Genomic DNA, 21,528 nt, shown 5'->3' with positions numbered 1-21,528 from the left:
CCTCACTGGGGGAAGGGGGAGGAGAGGTGGTGGTGGTGGTCTCAAGTTTGGCACCCCTTATTTTTCAGGCTGAGATGAGGGCAAATTGCTTTTCTCAGAGGACTGAGGGTCTTTGTACCTCCTTGCCATACATAGCTGTGGGGGTAGAGTATATTTAAGGCTGTGATAAGTGAATTTTCGATCAGTAGGGGAATCAAGAGTTACAGAGAAAAGGCAGGAAAGTGGACATTAAAGTCAAAATGTTGGATAAGACATGATTCTACAGAGTAGTGGAGCAGGCTCAATTGGGTTGACAAGCCTACCCCTGTTCCTATGTCTTATGGTCCAGGTCATTAATATATTTTACAAAGAGAAGGGATCAAAACATAAACTATGGGGGAAATTCTACTGTAAAAACTCCTGTTTCAAAAAAAGACACACTTTAATCACTATTCTCTGTTGGTTTTCACTTTTGTCTCCAAGTTGTTACCATCTCTTATTTCATAAACTCTAGTGTCGCTCAAGAGTGTGGTGTGGCATCCAAACCAAATTTCTTTTGGAACACCATGTCATATCAACAGCATTACCCTCATCAATTCTCTGTATTACCTCATTAAAAATCACCAAATTAGTCAAACACAATTTTTCCTTAAGTAATCCATGCTCATTTATAGAGTCATAGAATCATAGAGATGTACAGCACGGAAACAGACCCTTCGGTCCAACTCATCCATGCTGAACAGATATCCCAACCCAATCTGCCAGCAACCAGCCTATATCCATCCAAACCATTCCTATTCGTATTCCCATCCAGATGCCTCTTAAATGTTGCAATTGTGCCAGCATCCACCACTTCCTCTGGCAGCTCATTCCACACACTTACCACCCTCTTTGTAAAACGTTGCCCCTTTAGGTCTCTTTTATATCTTTCCCCTCTCACCCTAACCCTATGCCCTCTACTTCTGCACTCCCCGACCCAGAGAAAAGAACTTGTCTATTTATCCTATCCATGCCCCTCATGATTTTATAAATCTCGAGTCACCCCACAACCTCCAATGCTCCATGGAAAACAGCCTCAGCCTATTCAACCTCTCCCTACATCGCAAACCCTCTAACCCTGGCAACATCCTTGTAAATCTTTTCTGAACCCTTTCAAAGTTTCACAACATCCTAATAGGAAGGAGACCAGATTTGCACGCAATATTCCAACAGTGGCCTAACCAATGTCCTGTACAGCCACAACATGACCTCCCAACTGTACTCAATACTCTGACCAATGAAGGAAAGCATACCACACGCCTTCTTCACTATCCTATCTACCTGTGACTCCACTTTCAAGAGTTATGAACCTGCACTCCAAGATCTCTTTGTTCAGCAACAATCCCTCAGACCTTACCATTAAGTGTATAAGTCCTACTAAGATTTGCTTTCCCAAAATGCAGCACCTCGCATTGACATATTGATAAACAAGTCCAATTTGATGGTACTAGACAGGAACTAGAAAAATTAATTGGGGAGGCTGTTCGTAGGTCAATGAATGACTGGTGTGTGGGAGGTTTTCAAAAGTGAGATAACAAGAGTTTCGAGACTGCATGTTCCTGTTAGAGTTAAGGGCAAAGATGATAGGAGTAGGGAATGCTGGATGACTAGAGATAATGGATCTGTGGTCAACAAAAAGGAGGAGGTATATGTCAAGTGTAGACGCCTGGGATCAAGTGAACCCCTTGAGAAATATAGGAGGGGTACAAGTACACTAAAGAGGTAAATTAAGAGGGCTAACAGATTGCTTTGGTCGATAAGATTAAGGAGAATCCAAACAGATTTTACAAGTTTATTCCAAGAGTTACAAAGGAGAGAATAGGGCCCATTCAAGATCAATTAAGCCATCTACGTGTGGAACCATAGGAGATGGGAGAGATACCAAACAAAAATTTTGCTTTGGTAGCTACTGTGGAGAAAGAAGTGGAAATTAGGGGAACTGAGGGAAATAAATAGTGATGTCATGAAAAGAGTCCTTATTACAGAAGAGGACGTGCTGGAAGTCTGAACACACAAAGGTAATGAATCCTCAGGACCTGATCAAGTGTATCCCAGGACATTGTGAGAAGCGAGAGAAGAAATTGTAGGGCCCCTAGCAGAGATATTTGTATCATCAACAGCCACGGGTGAGGTGTCAGAAGACTGGAGGGTGGCCAGTATTGTGCCATTATTTAAGAAAGGCAACAATGAAAAGCCAAGAAATGATAGATCGGTGAGCCTGACATCAATGGTGGGTACCTTATTAGAGAGGATTCTGACAGACAGGATTTATATGCACTTGGAGAGGCAAGGACTGACTAGAGTTAGCCAGGAAGGCTTTGTGCATGGAAAATTGTGTCTCACAAATTGGATTGAATTTTTGTTTTGAGGGTGTGACCAATAGGTCAGAGGAGGACAGAGCAATATACTTTGTCTAAATGGGCTAGCAAGGCCTTTGACAAGGTTCTGCATGGTTGGCTGTTCAGTAAGGTTAAATCATAAGGGATCCAGGGAGAGCTAGCCAATCGAATACAAAATTAACTTGGCAGTAGGAGACAGATGGTTGTGGATAGAGAGTTGTTTTCGGTCTGGAGGCCTATGACCAGCCTAGTTCCTAAAAGATCAGGGTTGGACTCACTGTTGTTTGTAGTTTATTTAAATGTGTGAGAATATAGGAGGGCATGGTTCATAAGTTTTTAGATGACACCAAAATTGGTGGTATAATGAACAATGAAGAAGATTATTTAAGAGTACAACAGGATCTTAATCAGTGGACCAATGGACCAAGGAGTAACAAATGGAATTTAATTTACATGAATGCAAGGTGTTGCATTTTGGTAGAACAAACCGGGCAGGACTTAGTTAATGGTAGGGCCCTGGGAAGTGTTGTCAAACAGAGGAACCTAGTGGTGTGGTTGCATAGTTCCTTGAAATCATGTCTTAGATAAACTAGCTGATAAAGAAGGCATTTAGCACGCTTGCCTTCATTGGTCAGAACATTGAGTATAGGAGTTGGGACATCATGCTGCGGCTGTATTGGGCATTGGAGAGCCACTTTTGGAGTACTACATACAGTCCTGATTGCCCTGCAATAAGAGAGATGTTATCAAATTGGAAGGTGGCAGGAAAGATTTACAAGATTGACACGCAAATTCATTAAGCGTTGCATATGTTTAATTGCAACATTTAAAAGGTATCTGGATGGGTATTTGACTAGGAAAGGTTTAGAGGGATATGGGCCAAGTGCTGGAAAACAGGACTAGACTGGGTTGGGACAACTGGTCGGCATGAACGAGTAGGACCGAAGGGTCTGTTTATCTCTGACTCTCCTCAGTCCATTGGCTCATCTGATCAAGATCCTGTTGTAATCAGAGGTAATTTTCTTCGCTGTCCACGACACCTCCAATTTTGGTATCATCTGCAAACTTACTAACTACATCTCTTAAGCTCACATTCAAATAATTTATATAAATGACAAAAGTAGTGAACCTAGCACCGATCCTGTGGCACCCCACTGGTCACAGGCCTCCAATTTGAAAAACAACCTCCACCACCATCTGTCTTCTACCTTTTTTCTTAAAAAAAAACTTACACTTATTCTAGTATCTTCTATTTTTGTCCAAAAGTATTGTTTCTGAAAGTTTCCCCACTACTGAGGTTGTATTGATCAGCTTCTAATTGCTAGATTTATTTTCAAGCCTTTCAAATACCCATTAACGATCAATAAGCCAAGTAGCCTCCTTCAGTTCAATAAGCATTCTACAATCTTTATTATTATTATTTCCAATCTAATAGGATACATCCCTGCAAACCAGAAATTATTGCCCAACGATTTTATGTAGTGTAAAGCACAATGCCAGAGATCACACACACAATAAAACACAGGTGAAACAAGGCAAACAATGTATATTCATTGTATTCTCATTGTGAGTCTTGATCCAGTTCTGAATTCATAACAGCCTGCAAATGCCACTAGGCATTTGGCAGGAGCTCAATTCCGCGTGAAAAACACATACAACCTATCGCTCTCATACTTTTGTAAACTTCACAACACCACTAATTTGCAAGCCAACCTACAGTAAACTCGGTCGATTTGACTAGCTTAAGACAACCGGGTACATCATAAATCTTAAAAGCAGTTGTAATGTCACTTGCCCAAACAGCTGTTACGGAGAAATGTACCTAATGAAAGCAAATAGACCCTGTTTACTAATGTCACTATCCCCAAAATTTGGGACACGTCTCATTTTCTAGATTTCAAAAACTTATAACTCGGGAGCTGGTCAGCGGATCCTCACCTCGCACTTCCTCGGCACCTTCTGCCAACATGTCTTTGGTGAAGCTGGAGAGCTGGCCAGTCAGGGAGGTCAGACTGCCCCCGACCTGACCCAGAGATTGCCCCAGGCCCGAGCCAATCCCACCGAACCAGGAGGACATGGTGCCGGCGGAGGGGACGGTGTGGTGAAGAGGAATGGAGAGACGGCTAACCAGCGGCGGGAGTGAGGGTGGGAGCGGACGACCAGCGGGTTACCCGAGTCCCTGGCTTCCTCCCCGTCGCCAGGCCGTAGGCCCCGAGCCTCCGGGACAGGTATCAAGCAGCCCAACGGGGCAGGAAGGAGGTCGAAATACGGCGGTGAAAATCGAATACTCGGCCGATTATATCGTGATCGGCGGCGCTACTACTTATTGTTGCTGTTGTTGTTGTTGTTGTTGCTCCTCCGCCGTCCCTCACTTGCTACCCCAACCCCGGTTCTGCCAACTCAACGGCAGCCATATTGTCAGCGTCAGCAGCTGCGCGCCGCCCGGCCCTCTGGGTACAAAGCAGCGAGATAGACCACTTTCACAACCGCCATCTTTAAAAGCCCCGCCGCATAGGATTGTGGTATAACAACAATAAACTCAGCTGCCGCGGAGAGACAAACAGAGTTAACGTTTCGACTGATACGACCCCTTTTCAGAATTCAGAAGAAACGTAAGAGGCGTACAGATCTGCAACATGGAAAAAGGTGCTTCGGCCCACTCAAACAGTAAACAATTACCCAACTATTCTCTGATAGGGAGGTGACGGTGTTGGACTGGGATGGACAAAGTCAAAAATCGCAGGACACCGGATTATAGTCCAACAGTTTATTTGAAACTGTAAGCTTTCTGAGTCCCCACCCACTTGCCTGACGAAGAGCGGGGGCTCAGAAAGCTTGCAGTTTCAAATAAACCTGTTAGATTATAACCCGGTGTCCTGTGATTTTTGACCAAATATTCTATGAAGAGAAAATAGAGTTCACGTTTCCGCGCCAGTGACCCTTCTTCAGAACTAGACCCGAAATGTTAACTTTGCTTTCTCTCTATAGATGATGCCAGACCTGCTGAGGTTTTTCAACAATTTTTGTTTTTGTTTCTGATTTCCAGCCACCACAGTTTTTTTTTGCTTTTTTTTCGTTTGTCTACCGAATTATTCTATTTCCGTTTTCTAGTATTTGTCTCAAATACTTGTATGCTTTGTCACCATTAATTCACTTTCTCCACAGATGCTACTAGCTTCTCTAGCCTTTTCTGTTTTTCATTTCAGAATTCCAGCATCCGCAGCATTCTATTTTGAAAGAAAAGTTGAATTAACAAACAGTGTGAAACACCGCTGAGGATTGACTAATAGTATATTACAACTCAAGTGTACAGTATATGCATTTCTACTTTGTCAAATTTTCTTTCACATTTTGTTTCAAAGGAAAATAAGAACTATATACACATGACTAAAACGCGGAATGACGAGATATGAAATACATATTTTATATTAACAATTTCACTACAGCGTTTTACTTGAAGATCTCTCGCGTACAGGAAGATGAGCTTGGAAGCCAAGGTCCGGATCTTGCCAGCCCAATAGTGGCGAACACGAGTGGGTTCAACGCTTATTGAGAACGGCAACGGCACTTGGATTATCAAGAAACCCACTCACGTTCGAATCCAGAAGGTGAGCAAATGGCTCCAGAGTTGCCCGGGCTGAAGGTCCAGCCAGGACTCAGGATTAAAACTTGGGCTAATAACTTTGAGTTTATACCTGTTTTATTTAGGGCTGCTAATAGCAACTGAACTACCTACTCTAAAATACGGATCTCTAAATCAGCAGCACCATGTCGTTCTGCTATAACGCGCGCTTCGTGTAAGCGAGTTCACTGTAACGCGATCAGCGAATTGGAGCACTGTTTCTATAGCGAGAACTTTAAAAAATGTGTGTTGGCTGTCAGGACGGTTTCCTATATCGCTGGATTGCACAAGAACACGTCCATCGCGTTATAGAAGAACTACTTTATTGTTTAAAAAAGGACTACCTCATCCTGCCTCCTATCCATGTCCCTCATAATTTTGTAAACTTCTATAAGGTCACCCCTCAACCTTCGACGCTCCAGGGAAAACAGCCCCAGCCTGTTCAGCCTCTCCCTATAGCTCAAATCCTCCAACCCTGGCAACATCCTTGTAAATCCTTTCTGAATCTTTTCAAGTTTCACAACATCTTTCTGATAGGAAGGAGACCAGAACTGCACATGATATTCCAACAGTGGTCTAGCCAATGTCCTGTACAGCCGCAACATGATCTCCCAACACCTGTACTCAATACTCTGACCAATAAAAGAAAGCATGCCAAACACCTTCTTCACTATCCTATCTACCTGCGACTCTACTTTCAAGGAGCTATGAACCTGCACTCCATATGCTACATAAAAAGTTCTTCCTTACGTTCTCCCTTTCATCAGGCTTGGGACAAATGGGGAGTTCAGAACTAGAGGGCATAGGTTTAGGGTGAGAGGGGAAAGATATAAAAGAAACCTAAGGGGTAAATATTTCACAAAGAGGGTGGTACGGGTATGGAAAGAGCTGCCAGAGGAAGTGGTGAAGGCTGGTACAACTACAACATTTAAGAGGAATTTGGGTGGGTATATGATTAGGAAGGGTTTGGAGAGATATGGGCCGGGTGCTAGCAGGTGGGACTAGATTGGGTTGGGATATCTGGTCGGCATGGATGGGTTGGATCAAAGGGTCTGTTTCCATGCTGTACATCTCTATGACTATGAATCTATTCCCCTGTTGAGCTGGATGCTTAGATGCTACAAGGTGATTTAGACAAGTCAAACGATTGGACAAAGACATGGTAGATGTAATTAGGTGGAATTCCCATGGGAAATGCAAGGTGTTATGATAGCGTGTGTAGGTCTGGATGGGATGTTCTTTGGAGAGTCAATCTGGACATGATGGACCTGCTTCCATGCAAAGTAGGGATTTTTTATTGCAGTTATGCATGGCCCAACAGCGCTGGTAGGATTCTCAGATGAGGAGCAATTTAACTGGGCCTGCATTCACTAGAGTTCAGAATGATGAGTTTGAACAATACAAAATCTTAACAAGGCTAAGGGAGATGGTTTCCCTGATTGGGGAATCAAAAGCCAGGAGTCACAGTTGGGATTAGGGGTAGACCATTTAGGACTGAGATGAGGAAATAATTTCTTCACTCAAAGGATAATGAACCTTTTGAATTCTTTCCACAAAAGGCTATGGAGGCCAAATCATTGTATATATGCAAGAAAGAAGAATATTTGGATATTAAAGCTATCAAAGGATATGGGAAAACAGAGGAATATTGCATGATTATATTGAATGGTGGAGCAGATTTGAAGTGCCAAATGGCCTTTTTTACCTTGTTTCTATACCAGAAACCAGAAAAAAAAGGGATACTGTCAGTGTCTGTATTTTTTTCTTTTAATTGAAACAATTCATGTCATCAGCGCAAAAATAAAAATTATTTAATCATAAAATTCTTGCCTTTTCTGAAGAGGTGCAAACAATAAGCATTCAATTCACACAGAGATAGGGGAACTTAGAATATTAAATCACAACATATTTATATGTACTGTCGTATGATTCATAGTGCACACAATACACACCAAATCTCGATGCAACCAGCGCTGGGAAGATGATGGCCTCAAGATGTCTTCAATAGTCTATTACTCTGGAAACTCAGGTAATATTATGAGGAGCTAGGTTCAAATCCTGTTATGACTGATGGTGCAAATTAAATTCAATTAAGAATTAACAGCCAAATGATAATCATGAAGCCATTGTCAATTATAGAGTCATAGAGGTATACAGCACAGAAACAGACCCTTTTGTCCAACTCATCCATGCTGACCAGATATCCTAAAGAAACCTAGTCCCATTTGCCAGGACTTTACCTATCTCCCTCTCAACCCTTCCTATTCATTTACCAATCCAGATGCCTTTTAAATGTACCAGTCTCATCGCTTCCTCTGCCAGTGCATTCCATACACACACCACCATCTGTGTAAAACGTTGCCCCATAGATCCCTTTTAAATCTCCCCCCCTCCTCACCTAAATCTATGTCCTCTAGTTTTGGACTCACCCAGCCTGGGGAGAAGACCTTGTCTATTTACCCTATCCATGGCCCTCAATATTCTATAAACATCTACAAGATCACCCCTCAGCCTCTGATGGTCCAGGGAAAATAGTCCCAGCCTGATTAGCCTCTTCCTGTAGCTCAAACCATCCAACTCTGGCAACATCCCTGTAAATCTTTTCTGAGTCCATTCAGGTATCACAACATTCTTCCTATATCAGGGAGACCAGAATTGAATGCAGTATTCCAAAAGTAGACTAACTAATATCCTGTACAGCTGTAATACGATCTCCCAATTCCTTTACTCAATGCACTGACCAATAAAGGCAAACATTCCAAATGCCTTCCTCACTATCCTATCTATCTGAGACTCCAATTTCAAGGAGCTACAAACCTTGTCAGGAGAAAAACCCTTTGGATCATTCATGTTCTTTATGAAAGGAAATCTGCCATCCTTCTCTGGTTTGGTCTACATCTGAGTCCAGACTCACAACAATGTGGTTCATTCTTAACTGCCCTCTGGGCAATTAGGAATGAATAATAAATGCTGGCCCACCAGAGATGCCCACATCCCATGAGTAAATGAAAAATATTGATGACAACCTTGTAATTAACTTTGAAAATACATCTAGGTCTCTTTTTAAAACTGAATTTTAATATTGCCTTTTTTTTACAAAGTTTGTTTTTAGTTGTGTACCAGAAAATGAAGGGATGTGTATATTGTAAGAATTGTGGAGAATAAGGTGAACAACTAGTGACCTTTTGTGCAAGTTGCAGATGCTTATTTCATTATAGATAATCTTCCTGCCATTGCATTGTGAAATTTAAAATAAATTGAAGACAAATCCCCTGTTTTCTCTATTACCCAGTGAATTTATTGGGAATGTGATATCTGATCTTTTCTCAATTACATTTTTAAGCATTCAATTTTTTATTCACTTAAATTTAATACCTTTGTTATTTTGTTGAATAAAATAATGATTGCAATTAAAGTGACAGTGATTGTCTCTTATTTTAGGGATCAGCAGCTTAAATATAAATTGCAGCTTTATCCATTGTGTTATGTATGATTTCATTATTTTCATAATCAAGTTTTCACAAGTCTGAACTCAAATCCATGATAAGATTGGATGAGAACATGTTAACCAGTTCAGCAACAAACATTATTATGAATACTCATCTGAATTGATAATGTTGAAAAATTATGTTAAATATGATCCAATTTGATCTTGGGCATACTTAACATATATAACCTAATAAGACAGGTGTAACTTTATAATCTGTTTTAGTACAGATGCATGGTCAACAACATGAAATGTTTTAAATTTGGAAATGTCAACTGTTTTCTTGTGTTTTCAATTGTACCTCAATTGCATAACCAGATCCTAGAAAATAGATTCCAAAAATTTCACCTCCCATTGCAGAATAAGGGAGAAAGGCAAAGGATATATGAATAAGGGTGGAAGTTGTACAGCCTTTTAGTTAGCAGCCAGTCAAACCTATTGTCTTTAAATCCTAAAACATCACAACCATTTAGCCAGTTCAATTACATTATACTGATGATTCAATGGTACCACAGCTATTCAAGTGCTATTTCTGTGAAAACATTCTGTACTAATTATAATTCTATTAGATTGACTTGCAAACACAAAATTAAGTGACAAATTGTAAACAATAGATGGAACTTTATGTTACGCCATAGCTTTCGATATAATCATGACCAATCAACTGGTTCTTCAGTTGTTTAACTTCATTTTTTTAAAAGTTGGCCATCTCTAGAGTTGCAAATTCAGGGAAACATTTAGAAACGGTGAAAGTCAATTGCATAAGCAATGGAATTCTAAAAATGGCGAGTGAGAATTATAAAATATAGCAACTGAATAGCTGTATGAGACCATTAGAAAGGAAAAAGTTACTGAATTAGCCAAGACCAAACTGGCAAATTGGTGAACGTGTTGTAGTGTTGCCAGATGCTGGAACATCATGTGAATTCATGTCTAGTCAGTCTTCTCTCTCACCTCAACCTATTTTACATCTAATAAACAAATATGATCAGAGGAAGTGAAAAAAAAACACTTTTATCATACCCCAGTTTTCTCCTGGCTTGCTAGCAGCAGTGACAGAGACTATTTATCTTTAACTTCTGGAGATTTCAGGTCAAGCTGCAGGTTCACAACTCTAACAAAAACTGAAAGAACTGTGGATGCTGTAAGTCAGAAACAAAAACAGAAATTCCTAGAAAAGCTCAGTTTTGAGGAAGGGTCACCCAACCTGAAACGTTAACTCTGATTTCTCTCCACAGATGCTGCCAAACCTGCTGAGTTTTTCCAGCAGTTTCTCATTTTGTACACAACCCGAAGTGACTGAAATCAATAATGACTATAACAACCCGAAATGTCCTACTGAACATCAATAATGCAAGCTCCTCATCAGATAAGTGAGAAAAAAGTAAATAAATGAATATAACAGAGTAAACAAGAGGCATCAGGCATACTATGCATATGCAAGATGAACTTTTTTTCTCAAAAATATAGAAACATAAGAATGGGAATTGTCGAGCTGCCCAACATCCAATATGATCATGGCTGATTGAACACTTCAATGCTTTTTACCAATCCCATACCACCAACCGCATCATCCCACCACTCCATCCATCAGGCCCATGCCCAAAACCTTGCACACCACTAGTAATCAGAAGTTTATATTTCTCCATCTGAACTACACTCAAAAACTGAGCTTTCAGAGCCTTCTATGGTAAAGAACACAATCTTCTGATGAAGGAAATTTCTCCTTAATTGGATCTAAGAAGGCATCCTCCTTATTTTTAAATTGTGCTCCAGTTTCGAGACTCTCCAACAAGAGATATATCTTACCCTGTCCATCCTTTTATATATTTTATAAACTTCAATACTCTGGAAACTACAGGCCAGTTTGTTCAATCTCTCTTCTTAGGTTGGTCCCTCTATTCTTGGAAAAAGTCTGATGAATGTTCATCATAGTCCCTCTACGTCATTAGTATCTTTCCTGTGAAAAGGAAACCAAATATGATTGACTGTCAACTTCCCTTGGGGCAATTAAGGAAGGATAATAAATACTGTCCTGGCCAGTGGCATCCGTCCCCCATGAATGAATTTTAAAAACTGCAAACTGTACTCCAGGTGTGACCTAACCAAGCTCCTGCACAACTGAAGCCAGACTTCACTACTTAAATACAGAAATTTTCTTACAGTAAAGGCTAACAGTCTATTAACTGTCCTATGTTCTATTTCTAAAATTTATAAAAGGATACCCAGTTCAAAGTTGATATTACACAATATAAGAAATATATCTATTTCTTTTGACAGCGAATGCAATTCACTAGATTTACGATCATTTAAAATATACTATATATGTTATGACTCAAACATACAGTCCCTCAGTGTACTATGGTGGGAGGTCCTTAGACAGTGACCTATCCTTGGTTTGCTTTGTGAAAACGGTTTACTCCAAGCTTTAGTCCTTCAACATGTAGTTTTGAAATGTGCTGGACTTTGACACTTCGAGTCAATAACTCTTTCTTAATGGAAGATCAACAAGATTCAGGCCATTTTTTTTATTGGGATATTTGCCCTCCAGCAATATGTGGTGGAAAAACAAATTGCTACACAGAAACAATGGGAGCTGAAAAGGAAGGGAAAAATAAATCTAAGCCATAGTAATCACCATGAGACTCTTCACTGCAACAAATTTTGGATTCATTTTCTGCTAGCACTTGATGAAGAATGTTGCCCTTAATTATAGTCATATAATAAACTCTTCTCGCTATTTATTTTGTTTAATGAACACAGTAACTTACACTGGCAATTTAATTGCAATCTCAGTACATACATCTGGAAACATATTAAGGGTGTGTACCTCAATTATCTACAACACCAGATGAAAAATGATTTCTGCAGTAAAATCAATATCAACAGAACATTACTCGAATAGTAACAATAATTCACTATCCCTAAACCACTGAAATGATCTGGGATTCAATCCTCTTCATTCTTCATCATTTGCTAGTATAATTTACAAGCTTGCTTTAGAAAAGCAGTTTAGATGATGAATAAATATTTTTCAGTGTTTATTTTTTCTAGGGCAAATCTGGAAACTTGCCCCAATGATTGTTCTATATTATTTTGATAGATTATACAAGGAATAGGTGCTAGCAGACACCTAAAAGTGAGTAAAAACCATTTTGATTCTTTTCAGAGTTGAGAAGAATGAAATGCTTGAGGGAAGTAATTATTACAAAACTGTGCCACAACTATTTGTTTAATGAGTAAGTAATGTAATGATGTACAATTTGATTTTGGCTCTGCTTTTTCTGCATTTTTGGACTAAGAAGGCTGGCATGAGATAATGCCTTCAAGATTATTATTTTAAAACTAAATGACTACCATTTGGAAACTGACTGAAATGCAGGAATACCATGCCTACCTTTAATTTTGATGGGTGAAATCATTATAATTGCTTATTTTGTATTTCAGCAATAGCTGCATTCTGATACAAGAGTCCCAAGAAAATATAGAGTTGCATAAAAACATTTCCTCAAAGATGTACCATTTTTCATTATTTGTAGGTTCCTACCACACACTTCCATCTTCGTAATAACACAATTTCCCAGGGAAGTCTGAGCCTATATCTTTGTGTAATTTGTTGTCATTAGACATAGATAATGCCATTGAACTTACATTAATCACTGTTACTTGAGTGGCATTTAGTAGAATCTTAGATGATTACTTCAGCCAGAGGTGAAGTTAAAATTCTGTCTTCCATTCTGCGTAATTCAGTTCCTACTTTTAACTGTTGTTCACATTATATCTTGTTGTTTTGATATTTCCTTATTTTTGCTGATCTGCTATAAGTTTTTTTGATTCATTAATGGGATGAAGGTATCATTACTTGGCCACCATTTATTGCTAAGAGGGCAGGTAAGACTCAGTTAAAATTCTGGGAATGTGTTCAAATCCCACCATAGCAGATGGTGAAATTTAAATTCAACTTTTAAAATATGAAATTAAAAGCTAGTCTGATAGTAACCATGTGGTCATTGTCATAAAATCCCACCTGGGTTCAGTAATGTCCTTCAGGTAAAGATATCTGTCACCATTATATCTGACTCCAGACCCACAACAATATGGTTGACTCTCACCTGCCTTCTAAAATGGGCTAACAAGCCATTCACTTTAAAGCTTATTAGGGACAGGCAACAAATACTGGTCTAGCCAGTGATGCCTACATCCCATGCAAGAATTGAAAGAAATATAAAAAGACACTATTATTACAGGTGCTGGGTCAGAGAATTAGGTCCTACACATTTGTAGTGTTTAACATCAGTAATAAATATAAAACCTGAATGAAATTTACTTTCAGTCTTGTCAGAAGCTTAACAAACACCAGCAGTTCTTAATTCCATCCATAAAAACAATCATTCTGAAGTCATTGTGCAGTTTAATAGATTGGTTAGGATTGAGTCTTTTTAAAACTTTTAAACTTGAAATATCTGAATTTGCACAGTGCGGCTATCCCAGTTCAACTGCTGAAATTCATCTCGTTTCATCTATCTTCTCTTCCATTGCATTTCAGGATAAGTATCTTGTTTATTTTTGGAATATTTCTGTCTTCCATTCTGCGTAATTCAGTTCCTACTTTTAACTGTTGTTCACATTATATCTTGTTGTTTTGATATTTCCTTAGTTTTGCTGATCTGCTATAAGTTTTTTTGATTCATTAATGGGATGAAGGTATCATCACTTGGCCACCATTTATTGCTAAGAGGGCAGTTAAGACTCAATCACATTTCGTGCGTCTGGAGTCACGTGTAGACTAGACCAGGTAAGGATGGCAGCTTTCTTCCCTGAAGGACATTAGTGAACCAGATGGGTTTTTCCAACAATCAACAATGGATTCGTGGTCATCATTAGACTCCCAATTCCAGATTTTTTATTGAATTCCAATTCCACCATCTGCTGTGGCTGGAATTCAAACCTGAATCCCTATAACATTGCCTGGATGTCTAGATTAACAGGCCAGCAATTCTGTCATGAGGCCATTGCTTCCTCTATTGTAAACCAATAATATCATCCAAGAATAATCCATCCACAAACTAATATATATCCACAAAATTGATACTTAACAACAAAACCAAACTAGAATTTCACTTGTTTTTCCATTCTTTTGCAAATAATGAAATACAAGAACATAATGGATACAAGAACATGATATCCATATAAGATAATCAGAGAGTTAGATAGGTTGGACAGTGAGTACCTTTTTCCTCAAATGGTGAGGGCTAGTATGAGGGGACATAGCTTTAAATTGAGGGGTGACAGATATAGAGAAAGATGTCAGAGGTCGTTTCTATACTCAGACATTAATAGGGACATGGAACGCACTGCCTGCAATAGTAATAGACATGTCAACTTTAAGGGCACTTAAATGGTCATTGGATAGGCATATGGAAGAGAAAGGAATAGTGTAGGTTGGATGGGCTTCAGATTGGTTCCACAGGTCGATGCAACATCGAGGGCCAAAGGGCCTGAACTGCGCTGTAATGATCTATGTTCTATGTTTATTGTAAAGCTGCCTGGTTCATGTATCAAATTAATCTGCCTATCAATGAGCATTGATTTGGTTTGGATGTCTCGAATCAGGCATGCCATCCTGGAAATGCTTTCAACCCTCCTTAGACCTACTTACATCACTCCACAGTGTGATAAGATCATAAGGAATAGAAGCCAGAGCAGTCTTTATGGTCCTTGTGCCTACTGCACCATTCCATGGAATCATAGTGCACTACCTTCCTTAAGTCTACATTCCCACCACCCCCAGACATTCTTTGGTTTCTGTGGTATTTAAAAAATTGTTTTGATCTCAGTCTTGGACGTCCTCAGTAACTGAACACCTGCAGCCCTCTGGAGTAGGGAATACCAGCAATGTACATCCCTATGAGAGCAAAAATTCCATCACAGTCCCAAATTGCTATGCCCCATAACTCTCACCCTCCATTTTGAGATTTTTTTTGCCAGGGGAACAGACTGTCAGCATCTTCTCTTAGCAAGCTGTCTAAAATATTGTATATTTTAGTAAGATCACCATTCAGTCTCTGAGTTCTATAGAATGCAAGTACATTCTGCTAAATTTCTTCACAAAGGATAACTACAATATCCCTGAAATAAATCTATTATCAAAAATGGTCTAACCTCAAATATTTGTTAACTTTTCAGTATATCTATTTTAACTCCATTTACTCCCACAAGTAACAGAATCATTCTCTGAGGCACTGCATATTTATACAGCTACAGGTGTGGAGACTTAACGTTGGCAATGAGAAACCAAACAACAGAAATTCTCTTTCAAGATGATATTTGAATTGTAGTGTTTCTGATCATTGATTTATAATTTGACTTTCATTATAATATTTCATGTCAGTTTTTTACCTATGTGCAAGCAATTATTTGAATTGAATTTTAATTGAATTCACTGTCACGTGTACCGAGGCACAGTGAAAAGCTTTGTCTTGTGAGCAATACAGGTAGATCACAGAGCTAAGTAGCATAGATAGTAAATAATAGGTAAACAGTGACAAAAAACAAAAACACAGGTACATGGGTCTGTTAAGAGTTTGTGAGTCCATTCAGTATTCTACAGTAGGATAGAAACTGTTTCGAAACAGGCTGGTTCATGTGTTCAGGCTTCTGTACCTTCTGCCCAAGGTAGAGGTTGTGAAATAACATTGCCAAGGTGGGATGGATCTTTGAGAATGCTGGCGGCCTTTCCTTGACAGCGGCCCTGGTAGATGGATTCTGTAGATGGGAGGTTAACCTTTGTGATTGTCCAGGCTGAGTTCAACACTCTCTGTAACTGTTTTTGATTTGAATGGTACAGTTGCTATACCAGGTTGTGATGCATCTAGACAGAATGCTCTTGATGGCACACCTATAAAAGTTGGCAAGGGTATTTGCTGTCGTGCCAAATTTCCTCAGCTGCCTGAGGAAGAAGAGACCTTGTTGGGCCTTTGTAACCAATGCATCCACATGAAGAGTCCAAGAGTGCTTGTTGTGGATGACTACTCCTAGGAGCTTGACACTTTCCACTCGTTCCACCTCTGTACTGTTAATGTCTAGGGGGGCTGAGTAACATCCCACCGAAATTCAATAATGAGTTCTCTGGTTTTACAAGCATTCTCAGTGCACCATTTTTACAGGTCTTCCACCTCCGGGCTGTAGTCTGTTTTGTTGCCATCTGAGATTCAACCGACTATGGTGGTGTCCTCAGCTAACTTGTAAATAGAATTAGTCTAGTATTTGGTGATGCAGTCATGGGTATACTGTGTGTACAGTAGGGGGCTGACACACCCCTGGGGGCTCTCCAGTGTTGAGTGTTAGTGAGGATGAAGTATTGTCCTCAATATTCACTGATTGTGGCCTATCGGTCAGGAAACTGATGATCCAGTTACAGAGGCTAGGGTTTAGTCAGAGATCACTAAGTTTAGTAATCAGTCTCGAGGGGATAATAGTGTTGAATGCTGAACTGCAGTCAATGAGTAGGATTGTTATGGAGCTGTTCTTGGTGTCAAGATGTTCTAGGGAAGAGTGAAGGGTAAGGGTTATGGCATCTGACATGGATCTTTGGTCTGATAGGAAAATTGGAGTGGGTCAAGATTAGTGGGGAGGCTGGAGTTGATTTATGCCACGACCAGCCTTTCAAAGCACTTCATGACCACAGACGTTAGGGCCACTGAGCAGTAGTCATTGAGACATGCTGCATGAGCCTTCTTAGGGACAGGGATTATGTTGGCCCTCTTGAAACAGGCAGTGGCCTGCTGCAGGAAGAGGTTGAAGATGTTCGAGAAGACCTCTACCAGTTGATCTGCACATGATCTGGTGCACGGACTGGTACTCCAACTGGTCCCATCGCTTTCCTTGGATTCACACAAAGGAAAAAGGATCTGATCTCTGATGCAGTGACTGTTGGGATAGGTTCATCAGAACTTGTTGGAATAGGTGTTATCTCTCTGCTGAAATTCTGCTCAAAGCAAGCATAGAAGGCATTGAGACGATCTAGGAGGGATGTGTCATCATCTGCTATCTTGTACTGTCTCTTTTTAGAACCTGTGATGTCATTCAGTCCTTGCCATAGTCACCGGGTGTCTGTCTGGGTCCCTATTTGCATTGGTATTGGTCCTTGGCTGTCTTAATGGCTCTGCGAAGATCATATTTAGATTCCTTATATTTAAGTGAGTCTCCTGATCTGAAGGCCTCGCACCTGGTTTTTAGCAAGCTCTGTATGTCCTGATTAATTCAGGGTTTCCTGTTGGGGAACACCTGGATAGACTTCTTCAGTATACAGTCCTCCACACACCTGTGACAGTGGTGGCGCACTTGTCCAAGGTACCTACAGACTGTTTGAACGTGGCCAAAACAGATGCATCCAAACAGCACCGGACCTATATCCATGAGGGGGGGTCTCCTGCTTGAGCTTTTGCCTGTAAGCTGGGCAAAGAATCATGGCACTGCAGTTGGAGTTCCCGAAATGAGGGCAGGGGATGGAGCGGTAGGCATCTTTCATGGTGGTGGAGCAGTGGTCTAAAATGTTCAGGTTCCTGGTGGGGCAGATAATGTTCTGGTGGTACTTGGGCAGCACCTTCCTTAGATTAGCTTGGTTGAAGTTGCTAGTTACAATAAACAGAGCCTCTGGGTATTCATCTCCATGGTATTAGTAGTGCAGTGCAGCACATCCTGAGCTTCCTCAAACTTTGCTTGTGGCGGTATATACTCAGCAGTTAGTATAGCAGCAGTAAATTATTAACATATTAATAAAATATACAAACTGCTTATCAAAATGTTTTTGCAAACCATCCTTTAATTGATCCAGCCCCTTTTACACCATTATATGTACCATTTTAGTTAAGCTGAAAATGTGTTGCTGGTTAAAGCACAGCAGGTTAGGCAGCATCCAAGGAACAGGAAATTCGACGTTTCGGGCATAAGCCCTTCGTCAGGAATGAAGGGCTTATGCCCGAAAGGTCGAATTTCCTGTTCCTTGGATGCTGCCTAACCTGCTGTGCTTTAACCAGCAACACATTTTCAGCTGTGATCTCCAGCATCTGCAGACCTCATTTTTTACCATTTTAGTTAAGACAGTTTCTTCTATATATTATTGTATTTTCTCGGTTCAAACAAATCAAAACTCTGGAATATCCTCCTTAAAAAGTATTAACCAGATAGGATCAAAGTTCAATGCTCCGTGGTAAAATATTTTAAAAATCTTTTAATCACTACTTATGCTTTTGGTGCGGTTTCCTAATCCTGAAATTAATCCCTTCACATCTTCAATCTAAAAAAATCTCTCATCTTGTTTAAGGCATGCCAGTTTTGTGCTCAAATCCATTGATTTTCTATTTGTGGTTGAAGTTAATTAATCTAGTTACATCCGTCTTTCAGCATTCTAAAGATCTAAACTTATATTCTGTTCAATTCGCTTTACATCATTGAAAACATACATAATTCTCTGAGTCTGTTTTCAGAATATGTAACCTTAGAAAGATAGAAATGAGAATTGGTGACTTATCCCCCTCGAGATGGTTTGGTGATGTAATGAGATTATGGACGATGCCCCACACACTCCTTTGCCCCATATTCATACTACTTACGGTTAACAAAAATCTATCAATCTCAGATTTAAAACTTACAACTGACCTCACATTAATGGCCAAGGGAGATCCAAACTACCACTATTATATATGTAGGTGTTTCCTATCTTCATGTCAGAAATCTCCTATGTATAGGCTCTATTCCCAAGTCGAAATTCCCCAACCAGCCGGAATAGTTTCTCTCTCCCAAACTTATCAATTCCTCTTAATATTTTGAGAACTGCAACTGATGATTATTTAAGCATCTAAAGTCTAGTGAATACAATGTTAGTTTCTACCCTTTCTCCTCAGAATTTCACCCTTGGAGTTTAGGTATCATTCTAGAAGACCAAGAACTGTGACAGCTAGAACTGAATGCAGATCTCCACAATGATGTGACCAGGACTTTATACAATGTGTATTATCAAATCAATTCTAGTCCTTTGTATTTTAGTCCCCTGGATAGAAAGCTCAACATGCCATTAGCATTTTCTGTTCCTGTCCATGTCATTTTAATGACCTATGTAAATAATCTTTGCATCTCCACTCTTCCTAATTTTCCATTTGTTCTTTTCAGATCCAAGGTGGGTGACCTCCCATTTATCAACAAGGCAAAGCGATCATCCAGTTTACTGTTTGGTCTCACCACTGTAAAGAAGAACACCTCCAACCTCTCAGTAAGAATGACCGTGACCTTCCAGTTATTTGCTATTTCAAGAAACCAACTTTCTCCAATTTGAGCCAACTCTAGATTGTAATGGGGCTAATAAGTACTGGACAACAATTGGCTCATTAATTAACATCATACTATCACTGACTGGAAAACTGCTCCAGCCCCCTCAGCCGTCTGACTCAACTGGAGGACGAAACTGATGCCAAACATCTTCCACAATTGATGGGACTGGCTGAATAAAATCCAGCCCTTCATAGCTGTTTCATGCTTTTCCCCATCAAATGTGGCACTTAACTTGATTATATTATGGCTGCAATTTCTTGGGACTTGACTGCACCAGTCAGGCAGCCCCTAAGGGAGGGATTTCTGGTGAAAGTGGGTGTCGCCCTGTTGTCAATCTAAACTTTGCTGCCACCTGTGGGTCATTCCCAATTCTACAGGGGGTCCATTAGGAGTCACCAGGTGAACTGTCCACTTAGCAGTGATTCATATGCCACTGATAAAATGCCAGCGAGAGGCCCTTAATTGGCTGTTTTAAGTGACATAGTTGGCTTTTGGGAGGATGGGTCATCCTCCACCTTCCCAGTCACTAGCCAAATGCCATTATAGTGGGTGGTGATAAGCAATTCATTGTCCCCAACTGTACTCCCCCACCACTCCCCCACTCCCCCACCATTTTCTGCAGATCCTACCAAGCATCCTATTCTTAAAGGGGTGGTTAAAACCAGCTCAAGTAGTCAATATTATTTGTCTTGACATCAGTAAATGACCATGAGAGGCATTCACATATCTGTGAGATTGTCTGGTCTGTGGACATCAAGTCAGGATCAGGCACAGTTGAGATCCTCTCATGGTTAAACAGCCTGCTACCAACATCCATGAAACGAAGGCACATGTGCAAGGTATTCTGTGTGTTAGTAAAGAAATTGGGTGAAAACAAAACAAAAAAAAGGAAATAGTCTTTCCAACAGCAAGTTTTGAGAAGATTTGTAGCTCAGGTTGAGGTTCTGGATGTAAGTTTGCTTGTTGAGATGGAAGGTACATTTTCAGGTGTTTCATCATAATACTAGGTCACATCATCAGTGAGGATCTGGTGAAGCACTGGTTTCTATTCATCTGTTTAGGTTTCCTTGGGTTGGTGATGTCATTTCCTGTGGTGATGTCAGTTCCTGTTTCTTTCTCTCAGAGGGTGGTAAATGGGGTCCAAATCATTGCGTTTGTTGATAGAGTTCCAGTTGTCACTGTTTGGCTTGTCCTAGGATGGATGTGTTGTCCCAGTCTAAGTGGTGTCCTTCTTCATCTGTATGTAAGGATACTAGTGAGAGTGGCTAGTTGACGTTCATGTATCCTGGTGGCTAGTTTTCTGTCTGTTGTCCAATGTAGTGTTTGTTACAGCTCTTGCAAGATATTTTATAAATGACATTAGTTTGCTTGTTGTCTGTATGGGGTCTTTCACGTTCATTAGTTGCTGTTTTAGTGTGCTGGTGGGTTTGTGGGCTACCATGATGCCAAGGGTCTGAGTTGTCTGGCAGTCATTTCTGAGATGTCTTTGATGTCGGGGAGAGTGGCTAGGGTTTCTGGACATGTTTTGTCTGCTTGTTTGGGTTTGTTGCTGAGAAATCAGCAGGCTGTATTCATTGGGTCTCTGTTCTTTTTGAATACTCTGTATAGGTGATTTTCCTCTGCTCTTTGTAGTTCCTCTGCACTGCAGTGTGGGGGGACTCATTGAAATAATGTTCTAATGCAGCTTGTGGATTTGTGGATGTTGGGATGATTGTTTCTGTAATTCAGGATTT

The 21,528-nt window shown here is 40.2% G+C and overlaps 1 protein-coding gene across 1 annotated transcript in view; it reads right to left on the bottom strand.

Annotated features, from left to right (window-relative positions):
* The window catches only part of trip11 (thyroid hormone receptor interactor 11), a 94,089-nt gene extending 89,321 nt beyond the window's left edge, over positions 1-4,768 (bottom strand). The window contains exon 1 of the mRNA XM_060829384.1: positions 4,296-4,768. Within this exon, the coding sequence (XP_060685367.1) occupies positions 4,296-4,434 (139 nt within the window). The 5' untranslated portion in view covers positions 4,435-4,768. The remainder of the gene's footprint in view (positions 1-4,295) is intronic.
* Between the last annotated feature and the right edge of the window lie 16,760 nt (positions 4,769-21,528).

The sequence above is a fragment of the Hemiscyllium ocellatum genome, chromosome 8 (assembly GCF_020745735.1).
Source record: "Hemiscyllium ocellatum isolate sHemOce1 chromosome 8, sHemOce1.pat.X.cur, whole genome shotgun sequence".
Taxonomy (NCBI): domain Eukaryota; kingdom Metazoa; phylum Chordata; class Chondrichthyes; order Orectolobiformes; family Hemiscylliidae; genus Hemiscyllium; species Hemiscyllium ocellatum.
This window is presented reverse-complemented; position numbering and strand designations above follow the sequence as displayed.